The 13,340-nt window shown below is 38.0% G+C and overlaps 1 protein-coding gene across 1 annotated transcript in view; it reads right to left on the bottom strand.

Annotated features, from left to right (window-relative positions):
- The window catches only part of LOC104491701 (E3 ubiquitin-protein ligase MIB1-like), a 30,204-nt gene that overhangs the window by 7,503 nt on the left and 9,361 nt on the right, over positions 1–13,340 (bottom strand). Inside the window, exons 5-10 of the mRNA XM_010134165.1 lie at positions 9,543–9,609; positions 5,293–5,497; positions 3,511–3,694; positions 3,083–3,227; positions 1,809–1,942; positions 658–765 (exon numbers count right to left, since the gene is read on the bottom strand). Of these exons, the coding sequence (XP_010132467.1) occupies positions 658–765; positions 1,809–1,942; positions 3,083–3,227; positions 3,511–3,694; positions 5,293–5,497; positions 9,543–9,609 (843 nt within the window). The remainder of the gene's footprint in view (positions 1–657; positions 766–1,808; positions 1,943–3,082; positions 3,228–3,510; positions 3,695–5,292; positions 5,498–9,542; positions 9,610–13,340) is intronic.

The raw sequence follows: 13,340 nt of genomic DNA, 5'->3' as shown, positions 1-13,340 counted from the left end.
ATCCTGAAGCTGTCTGAGCAGTGCTTCCACTTCTGTACTGCTTCCTACCCTTCCTTATACCAGAGAAGAATCAGTCCACCACTTCAGTAACAGAGCAGCTTTGAGCCTGGTCTTTGTCTGGTTTGTAACAGTATATGCTTCGAAGCAAACTAAATTCAAAATGCAAATATCCCAATATGCTGATGGATAATTTTCTCAAACAACAATACTAAAAAAACCTAAAGAAAATAAATCCTTCCATTTGGGGTCAAGTTAAAAAAAAAAAAAAAAAAAAAAGCTTTCACCACTACAATACACAACCAACTTACAAAAAAAAACAAAAAAAACCAAAAAAAAAAAAAACCTTCCATTTGGGGGCAAGAAAAAAAAAAAAAAAAAAAAAAAGGCTTCATCCACTACAATCACATACTAGCTTACATAGCTCTATTATATTAGCATTATATTTCACTTAATTAGAGCTCCTAAAGAATTAGATATTGACCCTTTGCAACATTGTTAGTAGGAGGCTAATTTGGGAATGTAATCAAATAAGAAAAGCAGTTTTTCACATGCTCTGACATTTAAAATACCACAACTCCAATAGAACTGATACTTCTGTATGTAGCAAATTTTAAAACTTACAGAGATACGAAGTGTATTTTGAAATATTTAGATTACCTCTGCTTCTACATCTACATTCTGTTTCAGAAGCAACTTCAAAATGTCGACATGGCCATTCTGACTAGCAGCTTGCATAGCTGTGTGTCCAGCACATTGTCCATTCACCTAAAAGCACATGAGTACTTGGAGGTAAGTTGCAAGATAGGCACAGAAACTTTAGCAGTATACACCCGAGTGATTAGAAAACTTAAAGCAATGGCACACATGAAAGTATCAAATAAACAGTTTGTAGACAGCTGCCTTTCTAGCACATATAGATCACCTCCTAGGTCTTCCCGACTTCCCTTCTATAGGACATTTCTGAAGGAGAGAAGCAAGAAATTAATTTATTTCAAACATTAAGACCTTAAGAACAGTTGGATTAAAATCTTTCATCTTCAGGCTACTGTAAAGGCAAGATTTTGAGAACAGGTCTCAGATCACACCAGTTCTCTGCCTTACAGTATGTTTAACTTCATTTTCTAATTCATGGCAACAACAGGAGTCAGTCTGAACAAAATACTATGTTTTGTACAATCTTGACCTACAAATGAATCCTCAGAACTCAAGGAGTTCTTATCTGCAAGCGTTACTACTGCTGCAGTGAGAAAAGCATCTGGTTTTGATTTTAACCCGTGTTCCCTGAACCAAGTCTTAAGAATTAGCTTAAAGAATGCTTAAGTGTTTTAGGCTTTTCAGTACTAGATGATTAGACAAGTTGGTAAAAGGAACATGACAGAGAACAAATTAGATGGTCTACCTCGTGAGTTAAAAAAAAAACCAAAACCCAGGACAACCGCAAAAAAAAAAAATCCCCCAAATCCTCCTTTTATCCCCCACCTGAAAAAAAAAGAGAAGTTGAATATTGTTTAAAAACTGTGAATATTTGGTCCTCTGCCCTGACCCCAGCAGATGGAAGCTGGAAGGTATTTTAATTCATGGCTGACAACAGAACACAAAATTTGTCTGGCAAAAAAAGGGTGTAAAGCATTATTTTCACACACTCTCAACACATTTCATAAGACAATAAATGGGAGAAGACACACTGGAACCAGATATACTATTTCTACGCAGACACACTACTGACTGGCAAGGAGTATGCAGGACTGCTTCACTTCCTTTAGTATTACAGGTTCTCAGAACAAGTCCTCCCAAAACAGAACACTCACATCTACATCTGGTCTCTTCAACAAGTCTTCCACTTTAGCAACATCTCCATTAGCAGCAGCTTTAACCAATTCTTCATTAAGATCTCCAGATTCTTGGGTTTCAAATAATTTCTTCAATAGCTGGGACAATCTCTCTATAATTATTAAACAAAGGACAATCACAATAAGAATTCTAATCATACAAGAACAGAAAGGCATGTATATAGTAATAAAAAACCCACTATAAAATGGCAGTTATAGGTTACTATTCAGTTCTGAGTAAGTGCTGCACTCCAACACCCTTCAGAGAGTTGAATGACACATCAGACACTTCAAAACAAGGTTGTCTAACCACAAATAGCTTGTTCTCCACAATATAGAAGGATGGGGATGAGATAAAAACATTACTTTAGTATTGACATAACAGGCCTTTCAGTCTTCAAGCTTAACTTAGGGTGTATCCTTGTGATTTGAAACACAAAGCCATATTAATCTTCCAGCTGGAAGAGTAGTATGGCGACTGTGACTTTGTCTTTTTGGCAGAAAACTCACTGTATCTGTTTCTCCAGGAAAAAAGTCTAGAGAACTATGTAGAAAGGTTTCTTGGCATTAAAGCAAATACATGAAGAGAAAAAAAACAACTATTTATGACCAACAAAAGGAAAAACTTTCTAGTTTAATTAATCTGTGAAACAGCTAACAGAACATAAATAGATGGACGGTCTTTGTGTCTCATTATTAGATGAATGAGAGCGCATTCGACAGAACTGAAATGTGATTGCACAGACTAAAATAATCCCATTGTAATTAGTCAAAGGATGTCTGACTAAATTTTAAGACAGATATTTTAAGGAAATAATATTATCCTGAGTAACCACTTGCAACAGATCCCTTGCTTATGCTTGTTGTCCCACACACTAAACAAGGAGTCTGCTTGCTGCAGCCATTGACACTCCTTCATGGCTTAGTCCCTATTCCAATCTAACATTCCTCCCAATCATTTAAATTTTAAAGTCCTTAGAGCAGACCTCCAAAGGCACACCTCCACTGTGGCCAAACAGAAACCCAAATTCAATTTGGAGTTCTTGTACCATTTCAAGATAACAACCACCATCTCCAAACTGACTGCAAACTCTTTCTTGTATCTTTCTCAAAGGTATAGCACCAGTTAGCCAAACCCCAAGTCTGAGTATCATCATGCTCACATATGAACTATGTACTACCATTTACTATCATTTTTTTAATTAAGACGAATACTTGTCATACATACATCACTGGTTATTTTTCAAACTTACCACCAGATGCATTACTTATAGCAGATCCTGCTGATGCCACCTTTGAAACAGCTGCTGGATTGTACGTCCAAGATGTCCCACAAACCTCTACCTTTAAGTCGCTGTCCGAATAGATCTGTTGGACTCGACCAACTTTACCTAAAGTCTGCATTAGGGAAAACGTCAAATGCAAATAATATTAAAAATACTTAGAAATCTGAATGTTTTATTATATGTCACAAATTTTATGAAGTCCATTTTTTAATAGTACAATCACTAATATCTTTAGGGTAAGCAGTTTACTACATTTGTGTTTGATGAAACACACTTTCTGCAACTTATAATAAAAATCAATTTGACTCTCAAAACCTCAGGATTTATTACCAATCCTAACTAGAAATATTACACAAGTTTTACCATTCTATGAATCCACACATACAACTACTTACTGGAAGCATTGCTTCAGCCCACTCTCCATGACCTCTCTGAAGAAGCTTGATTCGCTCTAAGTCAAAACATACTTGAACAAGATCACCCACTTGAAATTGAGAAGTACCTCCTTCTGCACCTTGAGCAGCATCTCCACTTCGGACAACATTTGCTTTGGTGAGAACAGCTGGATTAAATGTCCACCTAGACAATGAGTCATTTAAAGAAGATGTTAAACACGCAAAGTCAAATACACGCTTAAAAATTATCTGTTGGATAAGATTCTGCTTGTATGCCTACAAACTTTCTGCAATTGGATACTATGGTGGATACTATTTGGTGTTAACCAGGTTTTGTCTATAAACTTGTCTGTGGCTCATTAGTTAAATATTTCCAGGGTAATCTTCAGAGATGTACACGCACAAAAGCAATGAAGAAATATCCTAAGGGGGAGCAAGCTGACAGCAATATAATAGTCACTGAAGCAGCTACACAGTTTGTTTATTTTTCCAGGGAAAGAAGGATATGACTCCACTTGAAAAGGGAAAGATTCATGCTGTCTCAAAAAGATTGGACCGTCAGGAAACAACATGGGAAGAACATGGAATTGCGCCCCCTCCTGCCTAGGTCAAAAGCTGCAACACCCAGTTATAAAAATACTCTTCAACTAAATGGATAGCCTAGATACGCCTCAATTTTTAACACACTATCCTAATTTGTAATATAAATTCTACTGGTTTAGAAGCATTTAGCTGTTTTTATGCTGAGTTATATTCTAATATATTATACAGTGATTTCTCCTTTATGTGCCATTTGGTCTTGGGTTGACTTTCATTTAGCTATCTTTATCTAGTTGAGAAACATCAGATAATCTCTGTAAAGGGCAAAGTCAGGGAGGAAACCACATGACAGAGCAGCTCCTCTCACTGGTTCTGCAGCCATGACTGTCAGAAGAAAATCCACTTGCATGTCTTCAGCTAGTATTAGTTGCATTATTTTGCAATATTAACAAATAGTATCTTGAGGGGAAGCCTGAATTAATAATGCACTGTAATCCTTTCTGGTCAAACTGAACAGGTCAGTCTCCAGATATGACTGAAATGATACTCCGTTCACCATCTGCTTTTTAAAGATTAGTTCAATACTTTGGAGCAAGAGAACACAAAACCGCATGGATGTATCAGCTCAGATCCAGCTGTAGAGCTGGGTTTGAAGCCTCTTAGCAGGATTCAGCAGGATGCAGCTCATCAAACTTCAAACTAAACTGCCTGCAGTTTTGTTTTGGCAACAGCTTCCCCAACGCTTCCCATTCTCAGTCCATATTTACATAAACTAACATTCCTTTGAAAAATAAAATGCTAGATATATATATCATGCCAAGATCACTCTCTATTTGACAAGATCCTTAACGTAAAAGAATTGTTCACCTGTCCTCTTAATCCATTTTCCTGAAAACTTGCAACGCATTGCTTTTACCATTCCACTGAAAGCATGGCATACTTTGTAATTAAAAAAGAAATTACTGCTTAAACCACTACATTTCAGAAATAAGATACTCTACAATGTCAATCCTATTTTGGACTCAAATTTACACCAAGTGAGAAAGGCAACAAACTTCCCTTTCCCACTAAAGCGTCTTTAAAGATAAGTCCTCACTACACACTGTACAAGGAATATAAAAATTCTCAAGGAAATCTTAATAGACACAAAGGTAGAACAGAAATTTTCTGGCACCAAGTGGTCACAGGTGCTGAAGGCAAAGGAACTTTGTGAGAATCAGTGATAAGGGCTATATAACAAACCTGTTGCCACTTGGATATTGTACTACAATATCATGATCCTCATCAATGCCACAAACTGTTCCAGTTGTTGTTAAAGTTTCAAACATGCCATCGGTCCATCCTCCATGACCATGCTGCAAAGACTGTACAATTTCCAAATCGAGATCAATGTTTACAAGGTCACCTATTTGCAGCCCACCAGGGTTTCTATTGCCATTTTGCTCACCTGAAATGGAATAAGAAGAAAATATTTACATGACCATGCTAAATTTCCATGCAAAGAAGTTAGACTTCTGAAGTCAACTTCTGAAGCTTGATGTGTCTGCACCTATAGTGGCCAATAGGTAGAACGCCTGCTTTCAAAAGATGTGTCATAGCAAAAATTCAGTAGCTATAGGGAAATGGCATACATTTACACACATCAAGCTGTGTTAACCGATGAAAGAATATGCTCGTGGACCTCCTCACCGCCAAAACGAGAGGATGGTATCTGGTGCAATCCAGAGAACAGTGAAGAATATTCTGACAAATGCAGAAGTCATGTAAGTTGAGTTCAATAGCAATGAGCAGCAGAGGACAGAGTGAGCAGAGTTCCTTTAGTACTACTGCTGTCTCCAAAGATGAGGGGGTGGAGGGGAGTGTTTGTTTTTCCTCTTCCAAGCAAAAGGTAATAATGGAGAAAGGGTCCTTGCACTATAACAATACTGAAGTACAAACAAATAACCTGACAGACACAAAAAACATTATTTGGAGGGAGCCTGAAAGTCACACCAGATGTTGGCAGCACTCCAGAGGGCAGCGTGGAGTAGAATTTGATACTACTTAAGAAACTGCTGAGAAAGAAACACACCCATGTTCTATGGACTTTGACTTCTATGACCACCCGGTGATTTTTCTGTCCTGATCTTAGTTTAAACAACCTATAGATGGAACAGTATTTTCAGTCTGCACTCTTCACCATCACAGCAAAACAGATGTAACATGGAAAATAGCCACTTCCACAGAGCATAAAGTCAAAGATTAATTCTTCAGAAAAGCAACTGATAAGGAACTCATTAGACAGAAAAGTTAAGACAGCAAACATCCCAGAGACAGTCCTGATGAGACAGGACTCATCTCTCTCAAAGAATTATAGAAGCATGAGTTGGAAGAAAGGATCTCTAGAGGTCATCTGGTCTGATATCCCACACAAAGCTGAACTAACAGCCAGCTGAGGTCAGCTGTGGCTTTGCTTATCTGAGACCTGAAAGCCCTGAAGGACTGAGGTTCCACAGCCTCTCGAAGCAACTTTTTCCAGTGCTGCAATATAGAGCTGTAGGTTCCTCAGCATCTGTTCTGATCCTCGCAAGTCACTTAAAGTGGCCTCAATGTAAATTCCATTTGGTTTTATGGCGTTAGCAACTACTGAAATTTTGGTGCCATCGTTCTCAATCGCCCTTCAAAAGGTTGTAGGAAGCTAGTTGACTACCTCTTAAGATCCTTCTTACCAGATTAAACAAGCCCAGCTTCTCCTTGCAAATTGCATCCTCTCACTCTTAACCACTTTAGCAAGCCAGTATCAGACCCCCTACATTTTCTCAAAAGTCAGAGGGGAGGGGAGAGGGACAAACAGGACACAGCTTCATCATCACAGGACACAGCTTCATTGAGAAGAGGGAGATAGTAGCTTCTATTCTGTTGCCCACCATCCTCCTAATACAGTGTGGGAAACTGTTGTTTTGCTGATGTCTCAAACATTGCCACTGGTAATAGGACATTTATTGCCTGTCAGCTGAGGGTTGTGACATTTACCGTCTTTGAGTGACAGGATCCTTCCCTAGGGAAGGACAACCACCTGCCCCTGGCTAATGTCTGAAACCTCGAGAAACTGGATGTCTGTGGTGGTCTGCATCTGTCTCAAATCTTGAGAAACAGGATACCTGTGGTGGTCTGCCTTTGTCTCAAACCTGGAGAAGCAGGATGTCTGCAGCAATCTGCCTTGGAAACAAGGACTGATAACCACCAAGGCAACCTTGACCATTGCACGTTTTGCACGCTTCTTGCTAATCCTTCTGAGAATCGGAAAACAGGTAGTCCAAGCTGCACTGATATCGAGAAGAGAGAACTTTGCCTCATGGACAGTGCTTAAAGTTGCTAATGTGTTATTACTGGATTGGATAGAACCATGAAACCATCTGTCTGCTGAAGTGTATAAAAGAAGGTAAAAGGCAACAGCTTTTGCCTTCCCGGGAAGTTCCACCACCCAAGCTACAAGGAACTTGGGACCAATGGGACGCCACTGGATTCCACATATCTTGCTCTGATATCTTGCTTATTTTCTATTTACTTTTCTATCCTTCTATCTTCTACTATTCTATCTATATATATACACACACCACCTACAGGGAAAGTAATGACTATTAAAACATTTGACCTCATTGGTGTCTTGATCTCGCCACAGGGAAACATCTTATTTTGGTGTCATCGGCCCCTGAACTGGGACGTGACATACAGCCCACGTTTAAATCTGCCTTATTTGCAACGCTGGCATGCTGCTGTCTCATTCAATTTGGTGTTCAGTGCAACACCCAGGTCTTCCTCAGCAAGGCTCCTCATGCAGGCACTGACAGTTACCAGGCTGCGAATTTGTTATACATAGGCTTATTTCAACCAGAGCGCAAAACTGCGCTTCTGATCGAACTCCATGAGGTCTCCATTCACCAAATTCTTCTCTTCCTGAAGGCTCTTCTGAAGAAAGCTCTACTTTAAACCACATTTCTCTGCCAACTTACGATCACCTGTAAATTGTCGGGGATTGCATTCTGTCTCATCATCGAGGTCACCTATGTGGTGCTGAAGAAAATCAGACCCAGTATTTTGCCCTGACTACATGCTCCTCCATATTAGTTAGACCCCTGCTGGAGTACTATTTGCAATTGCAAAACTTCAAAAATAACTTTCTAGTTTTTAATGCACACATACATTTAAATTCACAGCATGAATGTATGTGTGAACTACGTTAAGAGGACAAATAAAAGGGACAGATGTTCTAACAAAGAGTAAGACTGACAAGCTGAAGTATAATGCAGCACGAATGATGAACTGAATTCACCGTCATCCATTAAAAGCAACTCAATATAGTGGAAGGGGAAGAATTCAACAAAGAATAGTCTCCTACTATTTTCAGTGATTCAGACTTGTACTTTTAAAGCAAGAACCAAAATTAATAAAGGGCATGATACGAACCTTCATTTACCTCTGTAACAAAGAGCCAGTAAGACTATTACCGCTTTTCTATTTTTATTTAAGTCAGACTAAAATAACAAAATTAATTTTAAGTACAGAAGCAAGATACCAAAATCAGACTGCCTTGGCTTTTTACTCTGAAACAATTCATATACTGGGCAGTAAATAGTTAAGCGACTTCTTGGACAACAGGCTTTTTTCTAAACAAAACAGACCTTTACTTACTTTTATCTTTTCATCAGTGCTGTTAATAAAAGAATACTGCTTGCAGGTCATGCTTTTAAGCACTTGTACAAGGAATTAGATTAAGACTAGTAAATGGAGAATTGTTATTACTTCAAAAAAGCCAGTATTATAGGCTAAGTTTTTTTATGCATTGAAGTATAAGAAGAAACTCGAGAAAGCTAAATTTCCTGTGTTGTCCAGTTTTGAGAAGATGTTTTGCCAAGGAAATACACATTATTAAGAAATTTGTGCCCAATAATCTATTAACTTTATCCCTATTTGCCCATATTTCAAGAAACCAAAACACCTGGCAATTATTTTTTTGTCCTCTGCACGTATCTACAGCTCAGCTGAGACAGTAGAGAAACGTCAGTGCAATAGCTGATACAGAAAACCTCAAACAAGATTTCACAACATACACTAGTATTAGTATAATATAATGGGTTAACTTGTATGTTTGCATCGTTCCTGTTTATGGCCATGCACATCCTAATTCACTGAACATCTCTGAATATTTAAGAGAGTCTTGATAAGAATACACAGCAGCAATGTTTGGCTCTCTAGAAATAACACGCACAGGACTTAATTTATTACTTAGTCAACACTTAACAGCTCCCTTGCCATCCACTTGGCACCCTGATACCAAATACATTTAGAAAAGCATTACAATTTATCATTAATGCATATAAATGTTACCATTTATATTTTTCTAGCAAGGACAGTCCTTTTAGATGACATTTTAAAAGATAAATACAGACTGACTATAATTAACCCACATCAAGATAAATGTAAAAGACAAAAGATAAACATCCTCAACTCACCTAACACAGGACAATGGTCCCTGTAGAAAGAGCCTCCTTTTGCATCTTGGACACATTTCAGGTCAGACTATGGAGAGATTGAGACAACTTTAGTCCCCAAAGACTAAGTCTCCAGGTTAACATAAATCAAGTTAAATTAGAACTGAAATACACTCAATTAAGAAAGGCTGAAAATTCTGTATATAGAAAACATGGCCCATGAATTCATTACCAATGCATACATTCTCCCTCTCCAATCTATAAGCCTTCACATTCTCAAGATTTTAGTAACCTTTACCAATATAAAAGACTACAAAAGATGAGACATTTTTAAAGAAAGGTGTTAAAGTCATGTAAAGCTCCTTTGCATTGTTCTATAAAGAGGTCTTTCCTTTTAAAAAAAAGTCCATGAAGCAAGGAAAGGAGGTTGTAGTGAGGTGGAGGTTCGTCTCTTCTCCCATGTAACAAGTGACAGGATGAGAAGAAATGATCTCAAGTTGCACCAGGGGAGATCTACGTTTGGTATCAGGAAAAACTCCATGTAACAAGTGACAGGATGAGAAGAAATGATCTCAAGTTGCACCAGGGGAGATCTACGTTTGGTATCAGGAAAAACTCCTTTACAGTGAGGGTTGTAAAGCATTGGAACAGGCTGCGCGGGGAGGTGGTGGAGTCCCCATCCCTGGAAGTGTTTAAAAGATATATAGATGTGATGCTGATAGGCATGGTTTAGGGACCCTGGCAGTTCAGGGTTAACGGTTGGACTCGATGATCTTAAAGGTCTCTTTCAACCAAATGATTCTATGAAGAGCAGAAAAAATATCTGCAGACAGTGCTTGATGCCACAGTCTTTCCTGTACCGATCATCTAATGCTTGCCATTGCTGCTCCTTCTTCCCAACCCTTTTGACAGATAGACACTTAAGAAAACCTGGAACCCAAATTCTACAAAATGAATTTTCAATTAAGAATATACAGAACACAAGGATATTACTTTAGAGAAAAAAAAAAATCCACCATGCTGCCAAACATAATTTTTTTTAACAAGAAAAGTTCTAAAACTCATCTTCCAGAAAAACTGTTTCATATTATCTGAAAAACATAAGTTTCAAGTGTGATAACCAAATCCTATGCATAAAGCCAGAGGAGACCCTCTAATTCTCCTTTCCTCTAGTTTTTTATTTCCACGTGTAACCCTTAAACCCAAATGGCTACCATCTGCCATTGCTCTTTATGGAACAATTCTCACTAAACAAAGGGCATATTGTGTGCACAAGGAGTTGGGAAGGAGATAGGAAACTGTAAAATGTTTTTGCATTGGGGGATGCCAATGGGGGAGGAAATAGAGAGGTGGTGGTTATGATATACTCAACCAGGACTAAATAAATACTTTAACAATTACTTTTCCCACACCTAAGATTTATGGGTAGACTGTGCTCCTACAAAAGGATTAAAATTAAAACTCTCAAGTCATCCAAATCATCAAGGCACTGATAAACACATATTATCCTTAGCGACCTGCAACTGCTAAGTAGCCAGAAACAATACAAAATTCAGCATCTACAAAGAATGCACAGCCGTTTTTTTAAAAAGTGATGAAAACAGCCAGATGAAAATAATGAGCTTTAGCTGCTCTGCAAATCCTGTGAGAAGTCCGAGGAAGAGTTTACTCAGCCCAGCAGCAGCAAGCCTGCCACAAAGTGCTGCCACCCGGTGGGCAGGTGCCAGCACAGCTTAGCCGAAGACAAAGAGACTGCAGTGACCACTCCAGATGGCAAATTCATTCATTCCCCAGACCAACAGAGATTTAATGTTCACCAGGAGCACTTGGGCTCAAGCACTGAATACAAACTCTTTGTATCATGTAACAACCAGCTGTCCGTGCAGAAGTCATGAAGGAGTACACATGCAAGAGCTGTTCTCACATTCTTTAGAGCATTAAGAACAGAGTGCAGAAGGTTCCTCAACGGTTCTTCTCTCAGCCAGGCAAAATCTGGTGAAAGATCACTTGCTTTACAGCAAGTGTCAATGTAGAAAGCAGACTGATGGCTAAAAGCCAGCAGAATAAAATGTTCAGTAAAAGGCTAATTATTATCTTGCCGCAGAAATTATTAGGAAGCAGGTTATGACACCTTAAATTTTACAGAGAAGAAAAAAATCACAAGAAACCTACAAATCTGCACTCTCTTTTTACTCTGCCTGTATTTCAAATTTAATAAATGCAAATAACTTTGTTTCAAGAAAGTGAGAAAAGTGAAAGCAGTAAAAGGAGAAAGTAGAAGATGGTAGAGAAAGTGGCTGAAATGACAAAGAGGTGGGGAGTATAAAATAGCAGCAACAGCTTCTTACAGAAGAAACCAGACCTCATGCAAATCCTGAGAGAACAGTTTATAACCACACTGTCCACTGAGTATAGGGACTTGTAAAAACTTTTTGTGTGTAAATTTGTTTGTTTTTCAAGGAGAATCATTTTAAAGTCTTCCTGTGGGTTAATATTGTAAATAACAAAATTGGAAAAGGATCTGTAAGTACATTTCTGCTTAACAGAAATACATTTCTAAGCAATTCTGTTACAGAGAGATGAACAGCTTGGCTTGGCTAAGACTACAGGAGAAATTTAGAGAAATAAGACTATGTAAACAAGAATCGAAACAAAATCTTTTGACAAATGCAAATAAAGATACGTAAGTATCTACTTCCTGTCTGGATTCCAAAACTACTAACAACCTATCGTTGGCTACGTTGTGAGTAACACAAATAACAACAGCTGCATGTGAAAGGTAGCCAAAATTCATGTTTCTGTGTTTTAAATCAGTTTTGATCAGCACCTAGAAGCAACAGAAGGACACTAAACTAACAAAATAATGAAAATTAATTTTGCTCCTCCCTAAACCCCTCATTTTGAATGAACTGGGGACAAGGTAGAAGACTACAGACCTGAAGATTTGACTTACATTACAAATCCAACAGTTGTAACTGCTGCAGAAAGCATATTTCTATACATTTTATAATACTCACCTACAATGTCTAGTATGCCAAGACATTTACCTTGTTTTTATTTAAATAAAGTCATTTTAGTCATTCGACTTAAGTCATTCTTAAAATCCTCTAGAGTAATTTCAAAGATTATCTTCAAGGGTAACCCAAATAAATGTTGATGAACACATATTAGGTATCAATCAGGATAAGAAAGTGTAAAGTAACATCAAAATTACAATGGCAAGGAACCTTCTTCATTTCCCTTACACACCCTACTATACAGAACCCATGGAAAAAAGTACACAAACACAGGCGGCTTACAGATTACTGTGACAATGATGGATGATAACTACAGTCACTTCTTTCAGAGGATACCCAGATGAAAGCAAGAACCTCCATAATGAAAAACAAGACGAGGTTAATCACAGCAAAAAGTCAGGCAAGGGGTACGGTACAGAGCAAACAAATTTGGCAGGACAAAACTGATTCCTAAATAACTGAATTGATTGAGGGCACCCCTATATTCTTAAGTTTTTATAGCAAAATCAGTCTACTAATAAGCAGAATACAATGCTTAGGAAAACCACTGGAAGTTACCAGCTTTACATCATCAGCTGCATGATACAAAGACATAAAAACTAGAAACAGGTACAAAAAGCTAAGTCTCAATCTTTTCATTAACTCTTTAATCCCACATAGTATATCTTTGTATTGTATCTTAATACATTTCTAAAGCAGGTAATGTGGTTAACAGCATCATCCAGCTCTAGATTCTGAATACACAGAGATATGAAATTCAAGCAATGTAAATAAGCATATGAGCCATCAATAGTTCATTCCT

Source organism: Buceros rhinoceros, unplaced genomic scaffold, assembly GCF_000710305.1.
Source record: "Buceros rhinoceros silvestris isolate BGI_N320 unplaced genomic scaffold, ASM71030v1 scaffold13594, whole genome shotgun sequence".
NCBI lineage: Eukaryota > Metazoa > Chordata > Aves > Bucerotiformes > Bucerotidae > Buceros > Buceros rhinoceros.
The sequence above is the reverse complement of the archived record's forward strand: the minus strand, read 5'-3'. Positions and strand labels throughout refer to the sequence as shown.